At 42.5% G+C, this 21,867-nt stretch overlaps 1 protein-coding gene across 3 annotated transcripts in view; it reads left to right on the top strand.

Annotated features, from left to right (window-relative positions):
• The window catches only part of LOC119649861 (serine/threonine-protein kinase BRSK1), a 128,442-nt gene that overhangs the window by 33,346 nt on the left and 73,229 nt on the right, over window positions 1–21,867 (top strand). For 2 of the 3 annotated variants that reach the window (XM_038052231.1, XM_038052230.1), the window contains exon 2: window positions 9,754–10,008. In XM_038052231.1, the coding sequence (XP_037908159.1) occupies window positions 9,921–10,008 (88 nt within the window). In that variant the 5' untranslated portion in view covers window positions 9,754–9,920. The remainder of the gene's footprint in view (window positions 1–9,753; window positions 10,009–21,867) is intronic. The other variant, XM_038052229.1, reaches the window with a different exon arrangement.

A 21,867-nucleotide genomic window follows, 5' to 3' on the forward strand; every position in this document is an offset into this window, starting at 1 on the left:
TGACGCGTTTTCAGCCTCTATTCCTTGAGCTTTTTGTACGGATTCTTTTATCAAAATCGAACACATACAGGATGGACTGTGCAGTCTGTCTCGTAACTTGTGGGAAGAGCGCGATTGTTGGCTTGGTTTGTGGTCGCCCCCAGCGCTCTTTGTCAGAATCCCGTTGCACTAGATGTTTCGATTTATTCAGTACACCGCCTATTTCGTTGTACCCCGTCTTTCATTATGCCCCACCCTCCCGTAAAGCAAGGAATATTTTGAATTTTTAACTATGCACGAATTAAAAAACGTAGATAGGAAATTTCTAACGCAAGATGATCACCAAACCTTTATATCGGAAGCGGCCAACTTCCGTACAATCTAGTCGTTATTGGAGTTTCTCTTTCCTTGCATCTTCAATTGCGAGATAATAGTCTCCCAGTACTTCAAAAAGGCTTAAAAGTTCGTCCTAGTTTCCTTCCTAATTGAATCTAATTTGCTCACAATAAACTACCGAAGACTCATCGTTTTCAGTTTTTTAGGAGACATTTCTCCTCTTACCCACTTCATACCTAGATAAACCCTACCTGGTAAAACCATTTCGCTTCAATGCACGAATGAATGTGAAGTCGTTTGGAATTATCCTGAATGAGTTTCATCCAATAAAATTTGCATCAATTAGAGACAATTATTTTGTATTGTTTTAATTAAAAACGAAGGTCTTGGACTTGGAATTTCTTTTTATTAATTTCCCACAAGGAAAAGATGAAGGTTAGTAGAGACAAAGGAATTCAATCGATATATTGAGATAGTGACGTCAATATATTGTAAATATTCCGTTCATTTGTGGAAGGATATGAAGGATACACTGCAAACTGATAGGGTTAAAAATAGTCATAATCGACGTAAATAATAGAAAGCAAGGCTGGTTTTTATTCGATATAAAATGAAACGATATTGCTCGCTGGAATTACAAAATATTCTTCTGAATGTAGCACTAAGTCGTAGGAAGTAATTAGTCCCTATAATAATAGCTTCCTCTAGGCTAGTGCGCATTTCGTGCAAGTGTAAATGTCAGGCTATGAACCTTGGTCGGCTGGTCGTCTCTTACTAGTTCTTCAGCAGCTACTTCAGTTTATTTTATGCTTTTATTATTAGAAAAAACTAGGAGCATCTGCAACGATGTGAAAACTAGAAGCATCTGGAGAAATTACGCTTTACAGCAGCAGTCGGTCCTAATTCCGGTTGTGAAAGGAAGAGGATACATGGGTAAATGTCAGCGCAGTGCTACAGAGGGTAAGCGCACAAAGTACCAGAATTTTGACTTCTTGCAGACTGGTCACAAACTATCACGATCCAAGAATCGAAGGCAACGCTGGGCATCGCCTGACATACAGAGTCTTGCAATTGTTTCATCACGATCTCTCCAGACCAGTTTAGTATAAACTTCAGATGAAATGCACTGAGAATATATATAACCCGCCCCTAAATTATTGCCGGGTAATTGTGCATACCACTTTGTTATTCGCTTCATCCCAACCGCACAGTGGGTAGCAGGTTCAGTATTCACTAAAGTACTTTTCTCCACTATCAGCCCGTTGAGGTTCAAAATGGAATGAAACGAACGTGTATTGAAATTTCGAGGCCCAATCCATTGTGTAGGCAGGTACGATGCATCTCAAACCCTCAGAGAATTCTCTGATAGGCCAACGATGAGATGGCTTTTCGACTGACACTTGTGTATTGCGATGTAGTTTTGGGCTATAGTGCCGTGGCGCCGCAGCATCCACATCATTTTGTTCTCTTTGGCCTGCGACCAGGGGATAAGTGATTCACTTCCCTGAATGCAGCATATTTCCTTTTCTCCTACTTAACTCTCATCAACACCTCCATTACTCTCCTTTCAATTTATTATTTCCTTCCCAAAATCCTCTTATTTTAAAAAAAAATCTTTTTTTTATTTTCATTATTATTAACAAAACTCTCTCACCTTGTAACTTCCTATAAAACTCATTCATTTATGTAATTATTTCGAAGGTTAATATATAAATTTTCCAACATTTCGAAGATGATCATGATTTTTTGTTGTTGTTTGCACATAGAATGTTATGCTGTATACTATGAAATGCATTTCTAACACTTGTTTCTGACTAAGGTGAAATTGTGTACAAATAAATGATGGGACATAGCGGGACTGGAAAATTTTACTAGGAGTTATCGTCGGAGTGGTCGGATGGCTCAAGTGGTTAGAGCGCTGGGCTGTCGTAGCGGAAGGTCGCAGTTCAAATCTCATTGGTGGCAGAGGGGTTTGTTATCGTGACTGGAAGTCGGATATCAGCCGATTCATCTGTGAAAGAGTGCCTGAGTGAAATCAAACTAATAATCTCGGGCGAGAACAATGCTGATCATATTGCCTCCTACAGTGTACTGTAGTTTATCGTTACGGTCTTAAATGAAGTGTTCTAACACACTTCAAGGCATTTTTGAAACTTGAGGGGTTAGGTTGCGTCATTCTTGCAACTTGGTCGCACTTCATCTAGTTTTCTTTGTGAGTAATTTCTATGGTAGATAAGTACCAAATTGGACACCATTTCTAGGAAAATTGAGGTAACATATTTCCCGTGCAAATTTAATTGGCAAAAGTGACTTTCGACTTATAAAAAAGACATTTCGATCTGGTGGTGATTCTAATTTTGTCGCTGTCAACGGCGGTTAAGGTATGAAGATCTAGACATTGACTCTGGATAATAATTGAAGAGTAATATCAATGGTCGGAAAACCCTGAAGCCTATCCCTCAGATACGGCGACGGCATTGGCCAGGACACCAGACAGCTTTTAGGTATATTGAATTGGTAAACCTTGGCACAAAACCTACATATGTGGAGTTCCTTTCTTAAAAAAGCTTAGACCGGATATTGGTTCTTGCGCCGTTGATAGTGATAATGTTAAAAAAAACACAGACAATCCACTTGGATGCAGACCGGTCCAATTAGGCAGTAACTTTCTCTAACTTTTCCAGTCCATAAACCAAAGAAATTTTCTTGACATCTATATTGATTATGCCAATGCCATTGACAGCGTTCCATATATTGTACTATTCGATTTACTTTGGAGTTTTATACTACTAAATGCATTCATCTGAGGCCAACAAGTTTATTCGAATACTGAGGGGCACTTCCACTTGAACCTCCTTTGATTTTTTCTAGGTTACTGGGTGATACAAGAAGGCAAATACAGTTTACTTGGTAAACGTGCTAATACCGTTAGTATCCATACATGACATCAAGCGAGAGGATGTTGTAGCTCCAATGGTATTGTCAACTAGAAGCAAAGTACCTTAATCCTTCCGGTTTTCCTATTATTCGCTGTTCTCATTTCATGGCAGATGCGGTGGCCCTCCAAAGTCCAATACAATATTTGGTAGCCAAATTCGATTCAGCATATAATTAGCCCACTCTTATGTGTCAAGCAAGACCACATCCGACTGAGAATATCACCACCTTCCATAGTGAAAGAATTTCAGCTAACCCAGAGCTGAAAGTTAATGAGCTGAGACAGAGTCATCTGTTCGCTGACTAGGGTCAGAGCGCTCGTAAGAGGAGCGGAAAAACAATATAGTATGTCTGCAAAAAAATGTTTATTTCGGATTTGGGCCGACTGCACCATTGATCCGGGCTTCTTTGAAAGCGACGTTGATAAGGCCGCGCACCAAACTACAGATATGTTGCTGAATCGATCAATCTTCGATCGACTTGCCACTGTGCCAGATAAATGGCTTAGAGGGCAGCAGCTAGCATCCGTCAGGGGCAAAAGCAGCATGTATATAATGGAACTTACAAAAACTACAAACTAGCTATAATGTGGAGCAAGGGGGAATGTTTGAAGTAGGTCAGTTCCGAGGCGAAGGCAAACTTTTGAGGGAGCGCCTATACAATTGTAATGAGGCGATTCAGAGGCCATTCATCTCCGCAGACCACGAGCTCTCGCCTCTTGTTCAAGGGTTATTACTCCAGCAAAAGACAGGCACTGACAGCTTCCAACGTCGTCTGAATGTGACGGCGATTCCAGCTCTAAATTTGTGGTGGAAAGGGAGGCAGTAAGGCCTTGAACCTCGTGGTGAAATCTAGGCCACTATCATGGAGACGGTAGGTGAACCTCCAGATGAACCATCCTCCTACAGAGCGATATGTGTTTTGGACACAATGAGGAGAATGTTTCAGTGGGTAATCTTCGTATACAATAGATTGCAGGTCGAAACTCAAGGAGGCCTTTTAGATCGACAGTATGGGTGGCGTAAAACCAGATCAATCGTCGATGCTCTGCATTCAATTCGGCTATTTGGAGCCTTATGTTGAATCCTTGGTGACGGTTGATGTATCTCCTAGCGCAATAGCTATTGGTAAAGATGGAGGCTCTGGTACGAATCACGGAGTACGCTGTCTCCTTGGATATCCAACAAGACTCCGCACTAAGTCCAATGCTGCGGAACATCGTGAAAAAGATATATTTATTTATTTATTGTTTCGATTCTGGAGGAGAACACGGCGGTGGGTAAACTGACGCCGTAGCACTGGTTGTGGTACAAAGCATCTCGGAGATGCTAAGTTATAATTATGTGAAGCAATCGGTTCTGAAGGCTTGGTTAGAAAACGTTGGACCGGTACTGGCGGAGAAAAGACGGAAGCGATCCTTTTCATCAGGCGTCGTAAGAGAAGTTACGCTCTCATTAGAAATAGACGGCACATCATTACTTCTCAGCTGTCATCAAATACTTGGGAGCGATGATAGATGCAAAATACAATTTTAGACGACATGTGGAAGCTCTAGTAGGAATGATGTCGAAAGCGTAGCGGTTTACTCATAGGCTGCTTATAGTCAGAGTATGTCCGGACGGTTCGGTAGTTAGGGTGGTAGGTTCTCATACCGGGAGGTCGCGGTTCAAATCTCATTGATGATAGAGGGATTTGTATCATGGCTGGGATGTCGAATACCAGTAAAATTAGCTGTGAATGAGTACCTGAGTTTAATCATGGTAATAATCATGGGCGAGGACAATGCTGACCACATTGACTCCCATAAGGTGGTGTAGCGTACCGGTAGGGTTTTGAATGTGTGCTCTAACACGCTTCAAGGCCTTGATCCGATTATTATTATTATTACAGTCAGAGTGGCGGACTCCATTTGGCTGCGTGCGCGCCGTTTTGGGGAACGGCACTACATATATCATACTTTGCCTTCGTCTTAGATGATGCGACATTCATTATTTCGGGGCCTTGGCAGATAATTTGGGGGATATATATAATATCAAGTCCATCTTTTTTTGATCACAGACGAAAAAAACCCCGAAAGAAGAGATCTATAACAACGCAACAGCGATGAGACCACTCAGAAAAGAGTCATAGCACACAGGTCGCTGGACACCTTTAGTATATTGGCCGATTGTCTAAACTGCAGTGCGGTCGTAGAGGCCTCAACGTACGTATTCCTCAAATGTCCATGATTTGTGAAAGGAAGTAGAAACCTAGAGAAAATCCTAAGTAGAATGCTATTGCGAAAATTTTTTGCGGAGAACTCTAGCATGAAAAAAATATTGGAATGTAATCTACTTCAGCGTAAACTGCGAAAGATGGGAGAAATCAGAAAGGCCACGCCAAACAATATCTAGCTAAACTAAAGTCAAATCCGCCCCACGATGTCATACCTAATGGTGGTTTCACAGGGCAGGGAGGTGAGTTGGGTGTGGTTTTAGTAGGTAAAAGTTCCCCACACCGGCGCATTTAAGCCAGTGTCTTTTGAAGATTTAAACTACCTAAATAACAAAAAATAGGCATGCAGACAGATGGACAGAGAGGCAAATAATGAACTGATTTTGATATTGACATGACATGGCATCTGATATTAAGTATTCTCCCAGGTGCCTCGACTTATTTTGAACAAGTGCCGGACACTGTCCCAGAATGTGCATGTAGGTTTCGTCGTACTCTGCACTGCACAGAACCTGGAGGAAGTGTCCGTAGATATCGCTAGCTTTCCTAGGGGATAGTTTAGTTAGCAAAGGCTAGTGAGTAGTCCCACTATAATCCGGAGGTTCTTCTTGGTGAGGTTTAAACAGTCCTTTGAGCTGTTGGTTCGTTTCTCCCCATGAGCAACCTGGACTCCACACCTGGTAAGTTCGCCCAGTATGATTTCCTCAGTCGTTTCTCTCCATTTTTCAATGCCATAGCCATGAACCCGTTTTCGAATCCACAGAATGGCTCCAGCCCGTATAGCAACGTCGCCGCTCCTTTCCTTGTGAACTTGTCCGCTGCTTCATTGCCTTCTAACCCAGAGTATGCATATCTTATTGTCCGAGCCAAGCGTATTCAGTCTGTTGAAGCATTCCCATACCAGTTTGGAATTTAACTGGTAGGACCTAAGTGGCTTCATAGCCGCTTGGCTGACAATTAGAATATCAATACTCTGCTTCTTATAGTTCCTTTCGAGGTTGAAGGAGGCACATCTGTCTATGTCGTATATTTCCCCCTGAAATATGCTGGTATACTTACACACTGGTTCAAAGTGCATTTTCCTTCTGCTCCTTCTGTCGTAAGGGAACCGTCAATGTATCAAGTAACTAGTCGCTGGTTTCAGCCGTATATCAATGCCACGCTCTCCCAATTTCCCTCTTGCTCCAACGTGTTTCAAACTTCTTATCGAAGTGGAACCTCTTTTTCATGTTATTCCTTGGCATCAGTAATTCGGGATGCCGCCTAGAAAAAATATCAAATTTCCCTCGATTTAGGCAGCTCCCCACCTAACTGGTATTCCCGGGCATTCTGAAGATCACCTGCGTCTCTGAGTGCCGATGGAGAGAAGTCAATCCCAGAAGGATCGGCAGGGATACCTTTGGGCACATTCGAATTGTTCCACTGATACACACCTAACCCAGTCTTTGAGGTTTGTGTAACTCCCTGGCTATTGTGCTGAGTTGACTTCTTTCTGTCCAGGTTACCACCGAATAAGTAGTCCTGTCTATGGTAGGATATATCCAGAGTAGTATCTTTGGGGTGCAACCTCATTTTACCCCTGGATCTGGATGTGTAAGTCATCACAGTCCTTGTAGCTTTCCGGCATATGTTTTCGACATGTGTCTTCCAGTGTTGTTTTTGGTCTAGTGTGATTCGCAAATATTTGACCCTTGTTACTCGTTTCACCTCCATGTCATGTAATCGAATGGCTCTCGGGTAATCAAGCTTTGGCTTCGTAGTGAATGATACTATATTGTTTTCAGATTGGCCTTGGTTGGATTTACGCGCAGTGCCGCCTTTCTGCACCAGTTACTACTGAGTGGCAGTCCGGTTTGAATTCTGTTACATAGTGTATCGTTATATTTGCTTCCACAGATTAAAACAATATCATCAGCGTAAAGTGCCTTCCACTCTCTTCTGGATTAGGGCATCTTGTATCTCTGTAAAGCACGCAGCGATACAAGATGTCCTAATCCGTAAGAAAGTGGAAAACACTCTACGCTAATGATATTGTGTTATCGAATACTCTTTTGATGTTCAAAAACGCACATGGTGCGTTCCTCCATCCGTTAGCTGATACAATGCACTTTTGTGTATGCAATTGCGTTAGTTCTAATATAGTGGTAGATGACCTTCTCCATCGTTTTGAACACGAACGACGTTAGGCAGATTGGTTTGAAAGTTTTAGAGTGAAGAGGATCCTTTTTACTACCTACTTTCGGAATGAAGACCACTCGTGCCCGTCTCCATGCCCTTGCAATATATTCCAAGACTGTGCTGTCCTTTACCACTATTAGGAGAGATCCTAGGATGATTTCTAGGCTTCTCAGAAGTTGCTGGGAAAGTAAAGTAAAGTTTTCAGACTGGCCATCTGACTCTAGCTTACGATCATACCTCTGCTGGTTTCCAACTCACCTTTTTACCCCTTCTGTCCGTTGTTGCGGTATCAGGCAGAAAACTATTGTCTTCCCCCGTGAGGTAGGACCTCGGCAAACGAGTTCTGAGGGGCGGGCGTACCCTGTCATCCTTATTCTCGGTAAATGCCCCACTCTCCTTGTTCAGACAGGCAGAAGATATTGCCTTGTCTTTGACTATAGCTAGATGTAGCCTGGATGCTTCTGTGGTTTGTTCTATATCTTCACAAAATTCTCTAAAACTCTTTCGTTTTGCTTCCCTGATCGCGTTGCTATACGTGGTCAGTGCTCTTTTGAACCTCTGCCACTCCCTAATTTGTTTCGTCCGGTTGAAAGGCTTTCGTGCCTCCTTCCTCATTCTGGCTAGGTTCTTATCCCACCAGGGAACGTCCCCTTGATGACTTGACGGTCTGTCGGCCAGCTGGCCTTATTTGCATCAGTGATGACGCTGTTGAGGCCGTCCATCATTGTTTCTAGCTCTATTCCGTTCGAGATGTCACCGCTCACTTATAGATGAGCCGTGTTGTGGCACAGATATTTTGTGTGATGACAACCTTGACGTTTGATTGCCTCCAGGAATTGATTAGCTCCCCCGATAGAGAGGAGTTTACCTTTGGCTCCTACCATGCTTCTGAAGATTCGCCATAATAACATGTGGAGATCCTAATTCTGAATAATTAGGTGATTCTCCTAGCCATAAGATTCTCCGCCTCTAGCGCTGTGACTTCAGGAAGAAACCCTGTCTGCATGTGTGCGGTTGGTATATGCTTCCCAGCACCTGTTGGGAATTTTGCTCCCAGGCAATTTAAGAACTATAGTCCTAAGCCATTCTACAGTGTCCTTTGTCGCGCATTCCACCAGTATATGAGCTGATCGAAAGCATATCCCGGTGAACATAAGCTTCACGCTCTAACCCTTGCACATCTGCCTAATGGCAAGGTCATCGATAGTTTCCTGTTTTTGACGAGTAAGTATTTGTTCCGAAAACGCTTTTGGCAGTATGACCAGTCGAATGCCCTTTGCTTGCACTAGCATAGCTAATGGCGGACTTCCTGAGTGAAAAGAAGGGAGGTAGAGGGAACTTCCTATATATCAATCTTTGCTTTTGTTTTATAGCTCAATAGTTAACTTATTTCCAGTAACTCTCAAAACCCATAATTTTTGGATTGGTTGCTGGTCAATTTCCATCCCTTTTCTTGACAAACGAGGCATCATCTCAATGATTTATTCGATTAATTTTTGATTGATTGCAAACCTATGTCCATTTTGCTATCTTCCTTTTTGGAGCCTTAGATTTCATCCGGCCATTTACATTATAGTGAGTATTCCCCCTCTGTTGACCACGCTGGGCGCCGTTTTCTTGTAAGGGAAAATGCGAAATGATTGATGTTATTTACTCAAAGTCATTTTTTCTCCTTGAGAAGTTACGCTTGTTGCTACTTTTTAAGGACGAATAGATTGAAATGTTTATTCTCAAAATATTTTTCTGTTGATTCTAATGGAGCTTCCATTTGTCAGTTCTGTCTGGAACTGTCTGAAGGACGTCTAAATGAAAGTCAACACAAAATGTCTGGCTGTGCAGGAGTAGTCATCCTTAAGGACTGCACGTGTAAAGGTTGCTGATTGAGTATTATCTATATATTCTATAGATAAAAGATACTCAATTTTTAGTTGCTTTAGTTGAAGGACTAAATTCAATTCCCCTTTGTTGTGAACTTGTAAGACACATTGACTACAGCAAATATTCCATGTACTCCACGTATTAGTAACCTTTCTAAATTCCATTATCCCAATAAAATGTCTCCATCGAAAAATTGATGTCAATAATAAAAATTCAATAAATTCCTTCCAGTAGCGAACCCTGAAAATGGACGACGAGAACAAATGAAGGATATCACGGAAATTAGATAAGATTTCTCTCAGTGGAAAGGAGCGACAAAATAAAATCTCTTCAAAACGGATACGACAACGGATTACGACCAGCGTAGCTGTAAGGCGGATACATCAACCGATTCGAAAATGCAGAAGGAAAATAATGCACCCGCGGAAAATCATCAATATGTCGGGCCGTACCGTCTGGAGAAAACGCTCGGCAAGGGCCAAACAGGTGAGTTCCGCATTAACCTAATTAAAAATGTAATTTCCAAGGTATAGTACTGTGAGCAGGTACTCCTTCCAAGGACGAATTATATATTCGTTCCCAAAGGATACAATGTTGCATAAGATTGATGGAGAGTGGTCATCATCTAGCTACGGATATTGCCTTAGTTCCTTTTAAATTATATTTAAACGACTTGTGGAAACGCTTTTCCAACGTGGTACATGGTCCAATACTTTCCTTTTACAAGCACACAACTTTATGGTAGAAAAAGTTCCTGCATTTCCATCAATGTTTGAGCGAAATATGTGGGAAATTCCACCAGATACGTACCCTCATCAGTTGTGAAATCTTGTTACAAAGAACTTGGATATGTAGGTTGCATGCTGCAGCTGCCCGCCCTCTTCCTTTCTACCCCCAGGAACTCAGCAGAATTTATTAAAATAAAATGAAAATGTTGTAAAACTCACCCCGGACATCCCCCTTCCAGCGATATGTGCGACTGTTGTTCAAATTGGCTGGGAACAGTGTAACTTCGCGTTGTCTTTCTTTGAAGTGGGAGCATCCCAACCCCCCACTCAATGGGTTTATTATGTCACAAACGAAACAAAGTGAAATTATTCCAAGCACGTAGTCGTGTAGGCTATTGAATAAGTTATACTCGTACTGTATCGATTTCGATTTAACGAGGGGTCGAAATAGAAGCTGCCTTGGACTCGCTTCTCTGCTTATTGTTTATAATAAATGTATGAATGATGCCAAGCGATATCTACTCCGCTGTTATTACACTTCATGGAGCAAAATCCGATTACCTTTCTAACAACTGAACTGACAGAGGATAGGACTCTATTTTTACTGAACACGCCGGGAGAACAGCTTCGCTGTGAGAGGTGTAATGACTTCAGGGCCGGGTAAAATGATCCAGTACAAAGCCAATACAGAGAAGGGAATGGGGATAGGTTATTGTGGAATTCGTCCCCGATAACGAAAGATTTTGGAATCGATGAGTACGTTTGTTTTCACTTCATTTTGAGGAAAAGTTGGTTGACTTTGTTTCCAAGAAAATTGGTTAAGCCGCTTATACAGGTCAGCTACACAGAGACACTGATAGCATACCATTCAGCCGTTACCAATTGAAAGAAGCCAATTAAGGGGTGAGGAAGAGATTGACTTGTAATACTCAGGGATCAATGGAAAGGTCATTGGCTTGAGAAGAACTAAAGAGAATTGTCATTTTATTACCAGATACAATATTATAACAAGAACAAAAAAATCTACTCATCAAAGTTGACTGATATCAAATGTCTATTGTCCTTTGGGAGTTCCATCCATGCGGCCAATACGACTTTATTCGAATGTTTGGGATTTGGAATGTAAGAAGCTTTGTAGTTTGTGGCAGCTCAGAATTCGACATAAACGGGAAAAAGTTTCAACGTGAAGAAAATAAATTTTATATACAATTTGACCACGTGAATGGTCTTTTCTTTTTCTGGCCTTAAAAACGACTTTAAGAATATTAAAAATACCAAACCTTAGAGAATACACTTGCTCTATTACGATAACCTGAGGGTTCTAAAGAAATATGGTTTCCAATGAAGTAAATCAGGAAACATCTCAGATTCAGAAGACTCTGGTCCGTGGTAAATACTTTGTAGGTCCTCTATTATTCCTTTAACTTCAGCTATTTCGGCGTGTTTCGCTTTTCGGGGCTTACCTACTTCTCTCGTCCTCTTCCCAAGTCGAAGCAACCTAACAGTGTACCACGTATCTCTTCCGCGTAATCATATTAATAGTGGCGTCCTAGATGAACTACTGTGTATGTCGATCAAGCCTGTAACCGACGGGAATCCTAAGAAGTCCCCTACTTCCAGGTGTTTTAGCCTGGCATCTAGTATTATGTATTCCTCCTGATGCACGGCTTTAGATAATGTATGAATGTTTCATCATTTTTCTCACAGAATTTCCAGACAGTGTCAGCATATATCCATTTGGCAATTGAGCCTGCAATGAGCAGTGAGTATTCCCATTATAATGTTAAGACTCTTCTGGGTGAGGTGTAAGGGATCCTTCGAGAACTTGGATTCATATCCTCCAATCACGTCAGCTCATCCACTACCTCATAGCCTTCTAACCCAATATGGCCAGAGTATCTAGACCCTCCGGTACGAGTTGAGCGTATTTGGTCCATTAACGCATTGCTACACCAATTTAAACTTCACCTGGATGGACCTTAGTAGCCGCAGCTATATTTTCAATTGAATCTTGAAAGAGCTCCGTCCATCTCTGGCGTATATTTCTACATGAAGTATGCTAGTCTGCTTGCCTAGTGGTTTACAGTATGTTTTTCTTGGACCAATGGCCTCGGCGTCTTCTTTCTCTGCTGTAAGGGACTCACAGTGTCAGTGTACTAGGTAATCCGTTGCTGGTTTAAGCTGTAGGTCACTGTCAAACTATTCCAGTGTGCCCTGTTACTTCATCGTGCTTCAAATTTCTCTTATTGCCATGATATCGTTTGGTTTCAATAATTCTCGATACATGTAGCCTAGAAAAAATGTCGATCTTCTTTTCAGTAGGCAGCTCTCTGCCCCGCTGATACCCCTAGGCATACTCAGATTGTTCTCCTTGCTTGCATCTGTACATGAAGATCGAGAAGGAGCTCCGGGGATGCCATTTGGCGTGCTCTCATTGCTCCAGTGATTCGCACAGAAGCCAGTCTTTGAAGTTTTTGTTACTCTCTAGCTATTGTGTTAAGTTTGGTTCCATCTGCAGAGATTAGGTATTTATTAGTCTTACTATTTTTATACACTGCAACATTGTTGTTGTGGACCCGCAAGTCATCAAGATCGTTGTAGCTTTTCGACATATGACATAATATGCGTCTTGCAAAGCAGTTTTTGGAATTCCCAAAAATTTGGCGTCTGCTTGTTGTTCAGTCTCTATGCCATGTAGTCTAATGGTTTTCAGGCGGTGAAGCCTGCGCTTCCTAGTTAATTGGTCGATGGTGGGTTTGACTGCCGTGATGCACAGCCACGTCACCCTGCAACAGGTACTAGTATTTCTCAATCCTTATGTTCGCTACTACAGATTAATACAACATCGTCAGTGTAACCCTGAACCACTTCTCCTAGTAGTCCATTATCATCTAAATTCGAAGTACCCGACCCTGTGGATAACCTTGAATAGTGTTCAATAGGATAGGATTTGCACCTGTCGGCACTTCTGCCTACCTATCTGTTTTCAGTACAATCGATTTCAGGCAAACCGGTCTGAAAGATTTAGGGTAAAAAGAATCCTTTTTGTTCGCTTTCGGCATAAAGATCATTTTCGCTCGCTTCCATGAACTTGTTATACATCCTATGGCTATCCTGCCCTTATCATCCTTAGAAGAGTTCCAACAATGATATCTAGACCCCTCGATAATAATGCTCGGAAACTGCCATTCACTCGGAATGATTTAGAGGGTTGAAGGTGCTCATTGTCCATCTTACTCAACCTTCCGATCATACCTATTTTAGGGGTTTTTCCGTCTTTTTCCTGCTATCTGCTATCAGGGTATCAGGTGGAATGCTGTCTTCTGCCGTGGGATAGTACCCCTGGATATCAGTTCTAAGGCGCATTATCAGTAAATGAACTACATTTCTTCTTGAGACAAACAGATAATATTGTCCAATCGTTGGCTGTAGTTTTGTTCAGCCTGCATGCTTTTGTGATTTGTTCAATCCATTCACAAAATCCATGAGCTATTTCGTTTTGTTTTCCTTAACGCGTTGCTATACGTCATCAGTGTGTTTTTATCCCCCTGTCAGTTCCCGGTTAGTTTTGTCTGGTTGAAGAGTTTTCAGGCCTCTCTTCTCATTAGGTTCCGGTGCCACTAGGGTATATCCCTTAAAGTCCCTTAAAGATGTGACTGCCTTTGCCGGACAGCTATTCTTACTGACTTTGTTGAGGTATGCCAACACAATTTCGAGTTCCAGTTCGCCCAGTCCATTTATAAAAGTGTTTTCTAGAGCTATTCCTAATATTTCTTGTTTGGTGCTGATCCCAAATGTTGGCTTGTCTCCTACATGATATATTTCCTGCCTATTGCTAAGGATAAATTTAAGAAAGCACTCATCTCTTCAATTGATATCGCTGTTTCCCTAGATTTTGCACATCCACATGCAGTCGAAGAGAAGTAGTACAGCCTTACTCTCACAGAATTTCACTAGTCTAACGACTAATTAATTTCGGTAGAATCTGGGAAGTCTGCTGGGAAGTAGCCCGATGCCACGACCGTGTCCCAAATTCAACGACAGGTCAGGAACTCTGGAAGACATATATAGTTGAAATTGCGTTCAAGAATAATGCAAGCTCTTGGTTTTTCGCAAAAGGAATCCCAAATAGCCTGCGCACTTCCTCCTTGCAAACAACAAATCTGCCCTCGATGTGCCTAGAGTTCTAGAGCCAGGACTATTCCAATGCTACCCTTTACTTTTGCAATTATTGCAGATGTAGGTTTTGTATGGTAGAAGTCTACGTGGGCTACCTTAGTGCTGGCCATGTACTCTAGTATTGCTTGAAGTTCTTGTTCGATGTCGGGTGATCGTCCCACTCTCCGACATGGCAGCTCCCTGCGTCTCGCTATCCGCCTTGGACCTATAGAATATCTAGGTCGTCCAGCTTCTCCTCTTCTGTGGACAACAGGTCCGCTTCTCTACCTGATCGTGCACTTTCGGCCTTTGTGACCCAATATGTCAACCGAAGTATCTTTCCTCCCTGTGCACATGCAAATTGCCTAATCTGTACTTTATCGGGCAGCTGCCACATTTAACTGCCTCCAGAGATCAGTCATATACTCCAATCGTAAGAAATTTTGCTTTGCCCTCCACCTTCCTTCTAAAAACTCTTCACAGCTGCTTGTGAAAATCTTTATAATGAATAAGTAGTAGGTAGGAGGCCCAGAAGATCTTCTGTCTCAATTACTCCCTTGTTTAGGCTACCAGTATAAGACCTGGTTCAAAACGTGTGTCGGTGAACACGGGGTCTGCACTCCATCTATGATTTCGGCTGACCTCGGCACTAGCCTCCAGACTATCCTGTACCTTCTTAAGGGCCTCTTCTTTGAGAGGCCAGTATTTGTTATGGGGTCTGATGTACTGATCCCACACATATATTTGATAATTCTTGTCTGTTAATCAAGGACCTTAGTTCGATGCGCTCCTCGCAGTAGGCCAACGTTGAGCCTTGTCTCCACTACTTGACTGATGGGTCAGTTTTTAAGTTATATAGGGTCTTGCTTGTTGGTAGTTTTCCTTTTTTTTGTTAATTACCCTCTCATTTAGTTCATAGCGGCCTTAATGCGTCGGGCAACATCCAGTTCAGTGCCACCGTCTGCAGAAACCACGCTTCCTAGATATACAAATTAATCGACGCTATCGATACTCTGCCCGTTAACGCAGATAAGGAGAGTGTGATGACCCATCAGACTGAAAACCTTGCTTCTATCGGTATTTATCTGCATTCCAACTCTACTTGCCTCTCTCTGCAAATGCAAAACCATTTGGTTGAGGTCCATATCCCCCAAACAGCTTTTTATCAGCATAGTCGAGGCGTTTCTCTTCTACTTGGAAGAAAAGTCCGTATCCGCATGTTGCATTTCATCAACAAGAGGACAACTTCAACCGATCTGATAAGGTTAAGAATCATGATGAAGTGTTCTTTCCGTCTCTTCAATTGTTCATAATCATAGATGAGAAGTCGGCAATTGACATCCTTCACAGGACCATCGTAAAGTTTTTGGCCTCATGCAAGCTCTTTTGTGCCTCGCGCCCGCCATCACACGCAGGGATCAATAGAACGTTCAACCCCTTGCGTTCATTGATCCGCTTCAATTATTCCGCAGTCAGTCAGATCTTATGACGGCCCTTCAGGTCGTTGCCGACGACCTGTGTAGCATCTGGGAAAGTGGTATTTTTGATGACGACAATGCTCATCGAATTTCCCAGGAGGTTTACTCAGTAAATCTGCCGTCCAATCAGCAAGATAGCTCTTCTACTGTCGAGCTGCAGCGAGGTCATTTAAGTGGTCGATGTTGAACTTAGGGGGTTGCAGCTTCCCAGCCTGCAGGAGTTGGGGACGCAACATGCAGACGATAATGCAAAGACCATGAGATGGTGAAATCCAATTGACCTTATGACAAGCTCTGTGCTCGAACCATGTGCCACCAATAGCGAGGCAGTGGAAGTTGGAAATCCACGATCGTCCACACCATTACCGTTGTCGTTGCCAAGACCGTGCTTCCCCATCACATGTCTAAGCAAGTTGTCGTCAGATTCCACTTTGGTATTCAGATCACCGCATTGTACAATAGAGATACTCTTTAACCTGGACCCAAATATTGCAGTCCAGATCCTGTTAGAAATCGGCTCTCTAGTCAAGAGAGCGGCCTTGTGGTAGCCGTCAGAAACCACCTGACACCGGATTCGAGTCCGCTACCGCTTGGCTTTCTAGAGTACAAAAGTATGGCAGGTACAGAATCCCACCATCTTACTTCGTTTAGGTCCAGAATGTGCAATTTATATCGTTGGAACTCCCGCTCCGGTTGGAGAAAGCGAGCATTCTGAAGACTCTCGCTTCCGTTATCGAGGAGCGTGTGCACATTCTAGAAACCAATCATAGTCTGTTTCCGATAGCCAAAGTCGGTCCCTATCCGAGGCGTTATTGGCGTTTGGGTAGCAGGTCGATAGAAGTAGGATAGCTACGTAGGATAGCTAGCTAGTGGGGTAGGATAGCTACTATCCTTCGTAAACACTGTGAGCTAGCTCTGAAGATCTCGTCTGGTTATATTCTGCTCTTGTTGATCTTCTTAGAGCAGTCATAGTCTTAGGAGTTTGTGGCGTTAATGGGCTACTAATTCTTAATTCCTATACTATAAAACCTCTTTAATCCAGATATGTATTCTTGAACTGAGGCACGGTGAGGTGTTGCGCCCTCATACCTGAGATACAACAGCGTGTTAACCCCCCTGCCATCTTTAGAGAGTCTGGCACTTTCCTAAAGATTTTTTCCAGATGATATTGATCCCTCGGGTTTCACCCCGGGACATTTATCCTTTTTGGTAATTTTAGTAATTTCGTTGAACGCTCCGATGTTATTCTCAGCTATTTGTTGCTTTCAGGTAGCTTTCTTCACGGATGCAGCTAGCTTGTACATAATTGCATCTATGAATTTTCCAGTATTGTTTGTGTTTTCACCGCTGTGATCAGTTGGCCGGGTTTGGAATTTTGTCTCACCCTGAGCTGAGAATGGACCTACGGCGGTTCCGTTTGTGCCCCTTTTACTGGTTATAGTCTACCCATTGATCATAGTATCTCAAGCAGGCCTATAACCGTCAGGAACTTCAGTATGTTCCCTACTTCCAGATCTTTCAGCTTTGCATCTGGTATTAAATGTTCTCCCAGATGCCTCGACCTACTTAGCACAAGCGCCGGACACTGTCCCAGGACGTGTATAGAGGTTTCGTCATCATCAGCATCATGAATGGCGCAATAACCGGTATCCGGTCTAGGCCTGCCTTAGTAAGGAACTCCAGACATCCCGGTTTTGCTCCGAGGTCCACCAATTCGATATCCCTAAAAGCTGTCTGGCATCCTGGCCTACGCCATCGCTCCATATTAGGCAGGGTCTTCAATCATAGATATTGCCCTTATAGACTTTCCGGGTGAGATCATCCTCATCCATACGGATTAAGTGACCCGCCCACTGAAACCTATTGAGCCGGACTTTATCCACAACCAGACGGTCATGGTATCGCTCATAGATTTCGTCATTGTGTAGGCTACGGAATCGTCCATGCTCATGTAGGGGGCCAAAAATTCTGCCGAGGATTCTTCTCTCGAACGCGGCCAAGAGTTCACAATTTTTCTTGCTAAGAACCCAAGTTTCCGAGGAATACAGCTGCCTGCTCGATCTGGATGAAGGCAGTTGGAGGAGAGTTTCGTCATACTCCTCACAAAACCTGCAGACAGTGTCCGTAGATATTCCCTAGCTTCCCTTCAGTCTTTAGAGTTTGACTTGTACTGCCTTTGCCAAGTCTGATAGGCCTTTGGTTGTCGCTCTGCGTGAGGAGTTTTGTAACCGTTTGGAGATGATTGGTGTACAGAGTGACGACCCTGCCGCGGATTGAGTTACCGAAGTCGAGGAACTCGATTTTTAGGGAGGATTACTAGGAAGAGTATCAATTTCCAAGGAAACTCCGCGGTCGGATTGTTTATGATATATATCCAAGAGGATGCCTTTCAGACGGGACTTGTGACTTAATTTGGAAGGACCGTACTGTGGTGTAGAGCATATATTTTATCCTTTGTGTTGTATTACTTCTTGAAAATCAACACTTGCTGCCATATCGTTGTGTATACATTTCCTCGCTCTTCATTTTGGGAAAAGTACCCGCGTAATATCATTCCCATAGAAATCATTACATCTTTCTTTTCGTTTAGAACCCCAAATTAAATATTTGGGCGAAGTTGGCTCCATCATTAACCTCGTAACAGCGGTAGCCAATTCCAAATATTATTGATAAATTTCCAGCATAAAATTAGGCCAATTGAATCGACAAGCTTCCTACGCTTGATTGCTACTATTTCCTGGTGGGCGTTCATTCAAATTCACTTTGATGGTTCCTTAATGCGATCGGTCTTCTACTCCTTATTACGGCATATCATGCAATGCAAATTCCGCACAGGCACATCTTCTGCTGGAAGAATTTACCTACAATGTACAGCCTAATTGGTTCCGTAGTTCTGGTCGTGAAACTTCACACTTAATGGCTTTTGTTCCTGATGTTTATATAACATAACTGCGGGCTTCTCACCCTAAATTACATAAACTCGGAGTTCATAAGGACTTCCACTGTTCCTCGGACTAACTGGAGGACCATAAAAATTCTAGGTAAAGTTCATAGAACGAGAACAATTAATGTTTGTTCCTTTAGTCGTTGACCTTCCTTGGTCGTAATTTAGAAATTACAGCTTTTTGTATGCACTGCAACCGAGGCAAGTTATTTTCTCTCCGGAATCACGCTCCAGTGCCTGCATTTGAGCTCCCCAAAAGTGTAGCTGCCCAGAATATTTGTAGTGCATTTTGATTTACGAGTGGGTTGTGATTTCTATCCTGTAATATATTTGTCAAGAGCAGGAGTTCAACTGTATAGAACGGCTTGGTCAGCAACCACTCCGAATGGAACCACCCCCAGGAGTTCACGTTTGGAAAAAGCACAATAAAAACTTGACCAGGCTTTGGTATAAAACGAATCGGAAGGCTTTGTCCTGTGTGTGCCATATACTCTTTTTATAGTTGCTGGAAAGGATGTAATTTCCGAGTCCATACGTATGTGCACAAAAAGGAAATTCATCAATTGTGTCCCAATTTTGAACTGTAGTGTGAAGTATTTACCGATATGATGTAGGTAACCAGAAAATAGGAAAGAAGCCCCGAATGCAGCATTACGTGATGCTTCAGGCACATCGAATTTTGATCGGGCAAGTTTAGAAAATGAAGGTTAGTACGTGTGTTTGGCCATAAACCCGAAGCACCGTCCAATTTGTATTGTGTCTAACAACAAAATTAAACCTTAAAAGTCACGTAAAGCTGGAGCTGACGTGAACCTAATTTTAGTTTTATGTTAGTTCCACGACCAGAAGTGAACACGAACTGACTCCTTTGCTCTCAGGACCGAAATATTGTTGAAAAGCTACAGTAGATGATGCTGGCCAAAGGAGGAACGAAGCATGCACCTTTATGCAACAGTCTCTCCCTCCACTTTTCCTAAATAGAATTCATTCCTTTGTTCATTCAATTTTACGCTATAGTGAAAGCTCTGAATGTTCCGCAAGGAATCTTCTTTCATGGTCGCAATCTCTAACGAGTCTGTATTTGATTTTTCCGCTTGCTCGCCTCCCTTCCGTTCGTCCTTACGTAATGCAGATGTCCCCCCTTGAATTGATTCAATTAAAACCATTCGTGAATAAATTTTTTAAACGGGTCACCAGAGTACCTTGCATGCTTTCGGCTGAAACCGAATACCATAAACACGTAAAATTCAGATGTTATAAATGTCAGGAGTGGCGTGTGTAATTTGGGTGTGTAACAGAGAACTTCGAGGCACTACTACGGTTATGCGACTGCGACTTTGTAAGTGGAACTTTTGTAGCCAAGTGAAGTGCTTTCGGGGGTGCCTGCTGGCGAACGGGTGGCACAGGACAAGGTTACAGTTGGTATGCTGCGGGGGTGACTTCGTCCACAATTCATAAGTGAGCAAGGATATACGTAGGCATGGAACACTCTCGTTCTTCTAGGCCCTGAACAAATTAATCTCCGAACACGGTCACTGGGGACTAACGTGTAATATCACAAGAGTGTTATGTTCTTCAAACTTACACAAAGTTCCAGGAAAAGTACACAAGTGCCTGGGCCGTCGGATCTCGGGTCTTTCCACGTCATTTTCTCAAGGCTCCTATTACACTGTTTAAACATGTCACTGAGCCAGAATGTGTATTTATTTGCTTATTATTATTCTTTCAGTCTCCTACAAGTTTTGAATGAGTTTGCCTGGTGTACGTATCAACACTCCAGAGCGGAGTCACATTCCATGCGTGCCACAGGGGGTAGTGGCAGATAGACAAGGGAACATACTCGCATAATTAGAATATAGGATGTGAATACATGAGAAAACCACATTATAATCCTTGCAGAGAGAACGTAATTAGGACTAATTTACGAAGGAGCTGACATAATGACATGGCGGAATTCATTTGAGTGGAAATTGTGACATCGTTTAAAATATTTTATTAAAATGAATGGGCTAAATCCTAGAGGTTTTGACAAGCGTTTAACTGCTGAAGCTTGTTCTTATTTGGAGCCCTCGTTATGAGATTATCATATCATTCCCCATCCAGCTAGCGAAAGCGTGGGAAAATTTCCTATTATGTGATATTAGCTAACACTCAAAATGTAAAGCGGCGCTTGGAGGAACTTTATTACGAGTGGGACATTATTTTAATGAAATGGTTTCCAACTTTCAAAAATTACAGATATGTACTAACATTTGTTTTCATTATTATTTAATGTCAAAAGGCAGAAGCCAAGAAGACTATACATTGTTTAAAATTGTATGGTGTCAGAAAATCATTGCACAACTTCGACCACGGTGGGAGTTGTGCGACCACAAATTCCGCGCACAAAGGCTGGCATTAGTGCCGTGTATGTGATGCAAGTTGCTGCAAACACATGGCAGCATCTGTCGTACAATAGAAGCGAGCGAAGTGTAAATTTCTATCAAATTATTATTTTGGCCTCTAAAATTGAAAAAAGTTTGTCCCAGAAAAGAACTTACTTGTTCACAACCAAAATCTATTCTACCTATCAATATCATGCCACTTTGCACAGCTCATTATGGCTTCTCGCTGCGGGAACCAAAGGTAGAGCTTCCTTAAAGATTCATTTCGGATTAATGGCGATGGATTTTAATGGAATCACTGAGCGAATGATGCTTCAACATTTTTCTATAGGAAGCTTCGTTTAAGGAAGGAAGCAAACACGCATAACATTCTCTATAGTTGATACATACTTGCTCTCCTATAAAGTGAGGAGGAAATAAGTAGATAGATCTGAGATCAATCTTTCGGATGCATCCGTTTCCTCCTCGCATAGGATGGGGATGCGACATCGGTACACCGACCCATCAATAAATTAACCACCAAAGTCACAGACCACTTACCTGTCTCGTCCCAACCGAAAGGTACACAATAAGATTTCGTACCCCTTTCCCACTGCATTTGCTCCTCCAGTATGTAGTCTTCATGATAGATGCATACAACCTTCCTAAATTTG

Source organism: Hermetia illucens, chromosome 2 (assembly GCF_905115235.1).
Source record: "Hermetia illucens chromosome 2, iHerIll2.2.curated.20191125, whole genome shotgun sequence".
NCBI classification, from domain to species: Eukaryota; Metazoa; Arthropoda; class Insecta; order Diptera; family Stratiomyidae; genus Hermetia; species Hermetia illucens.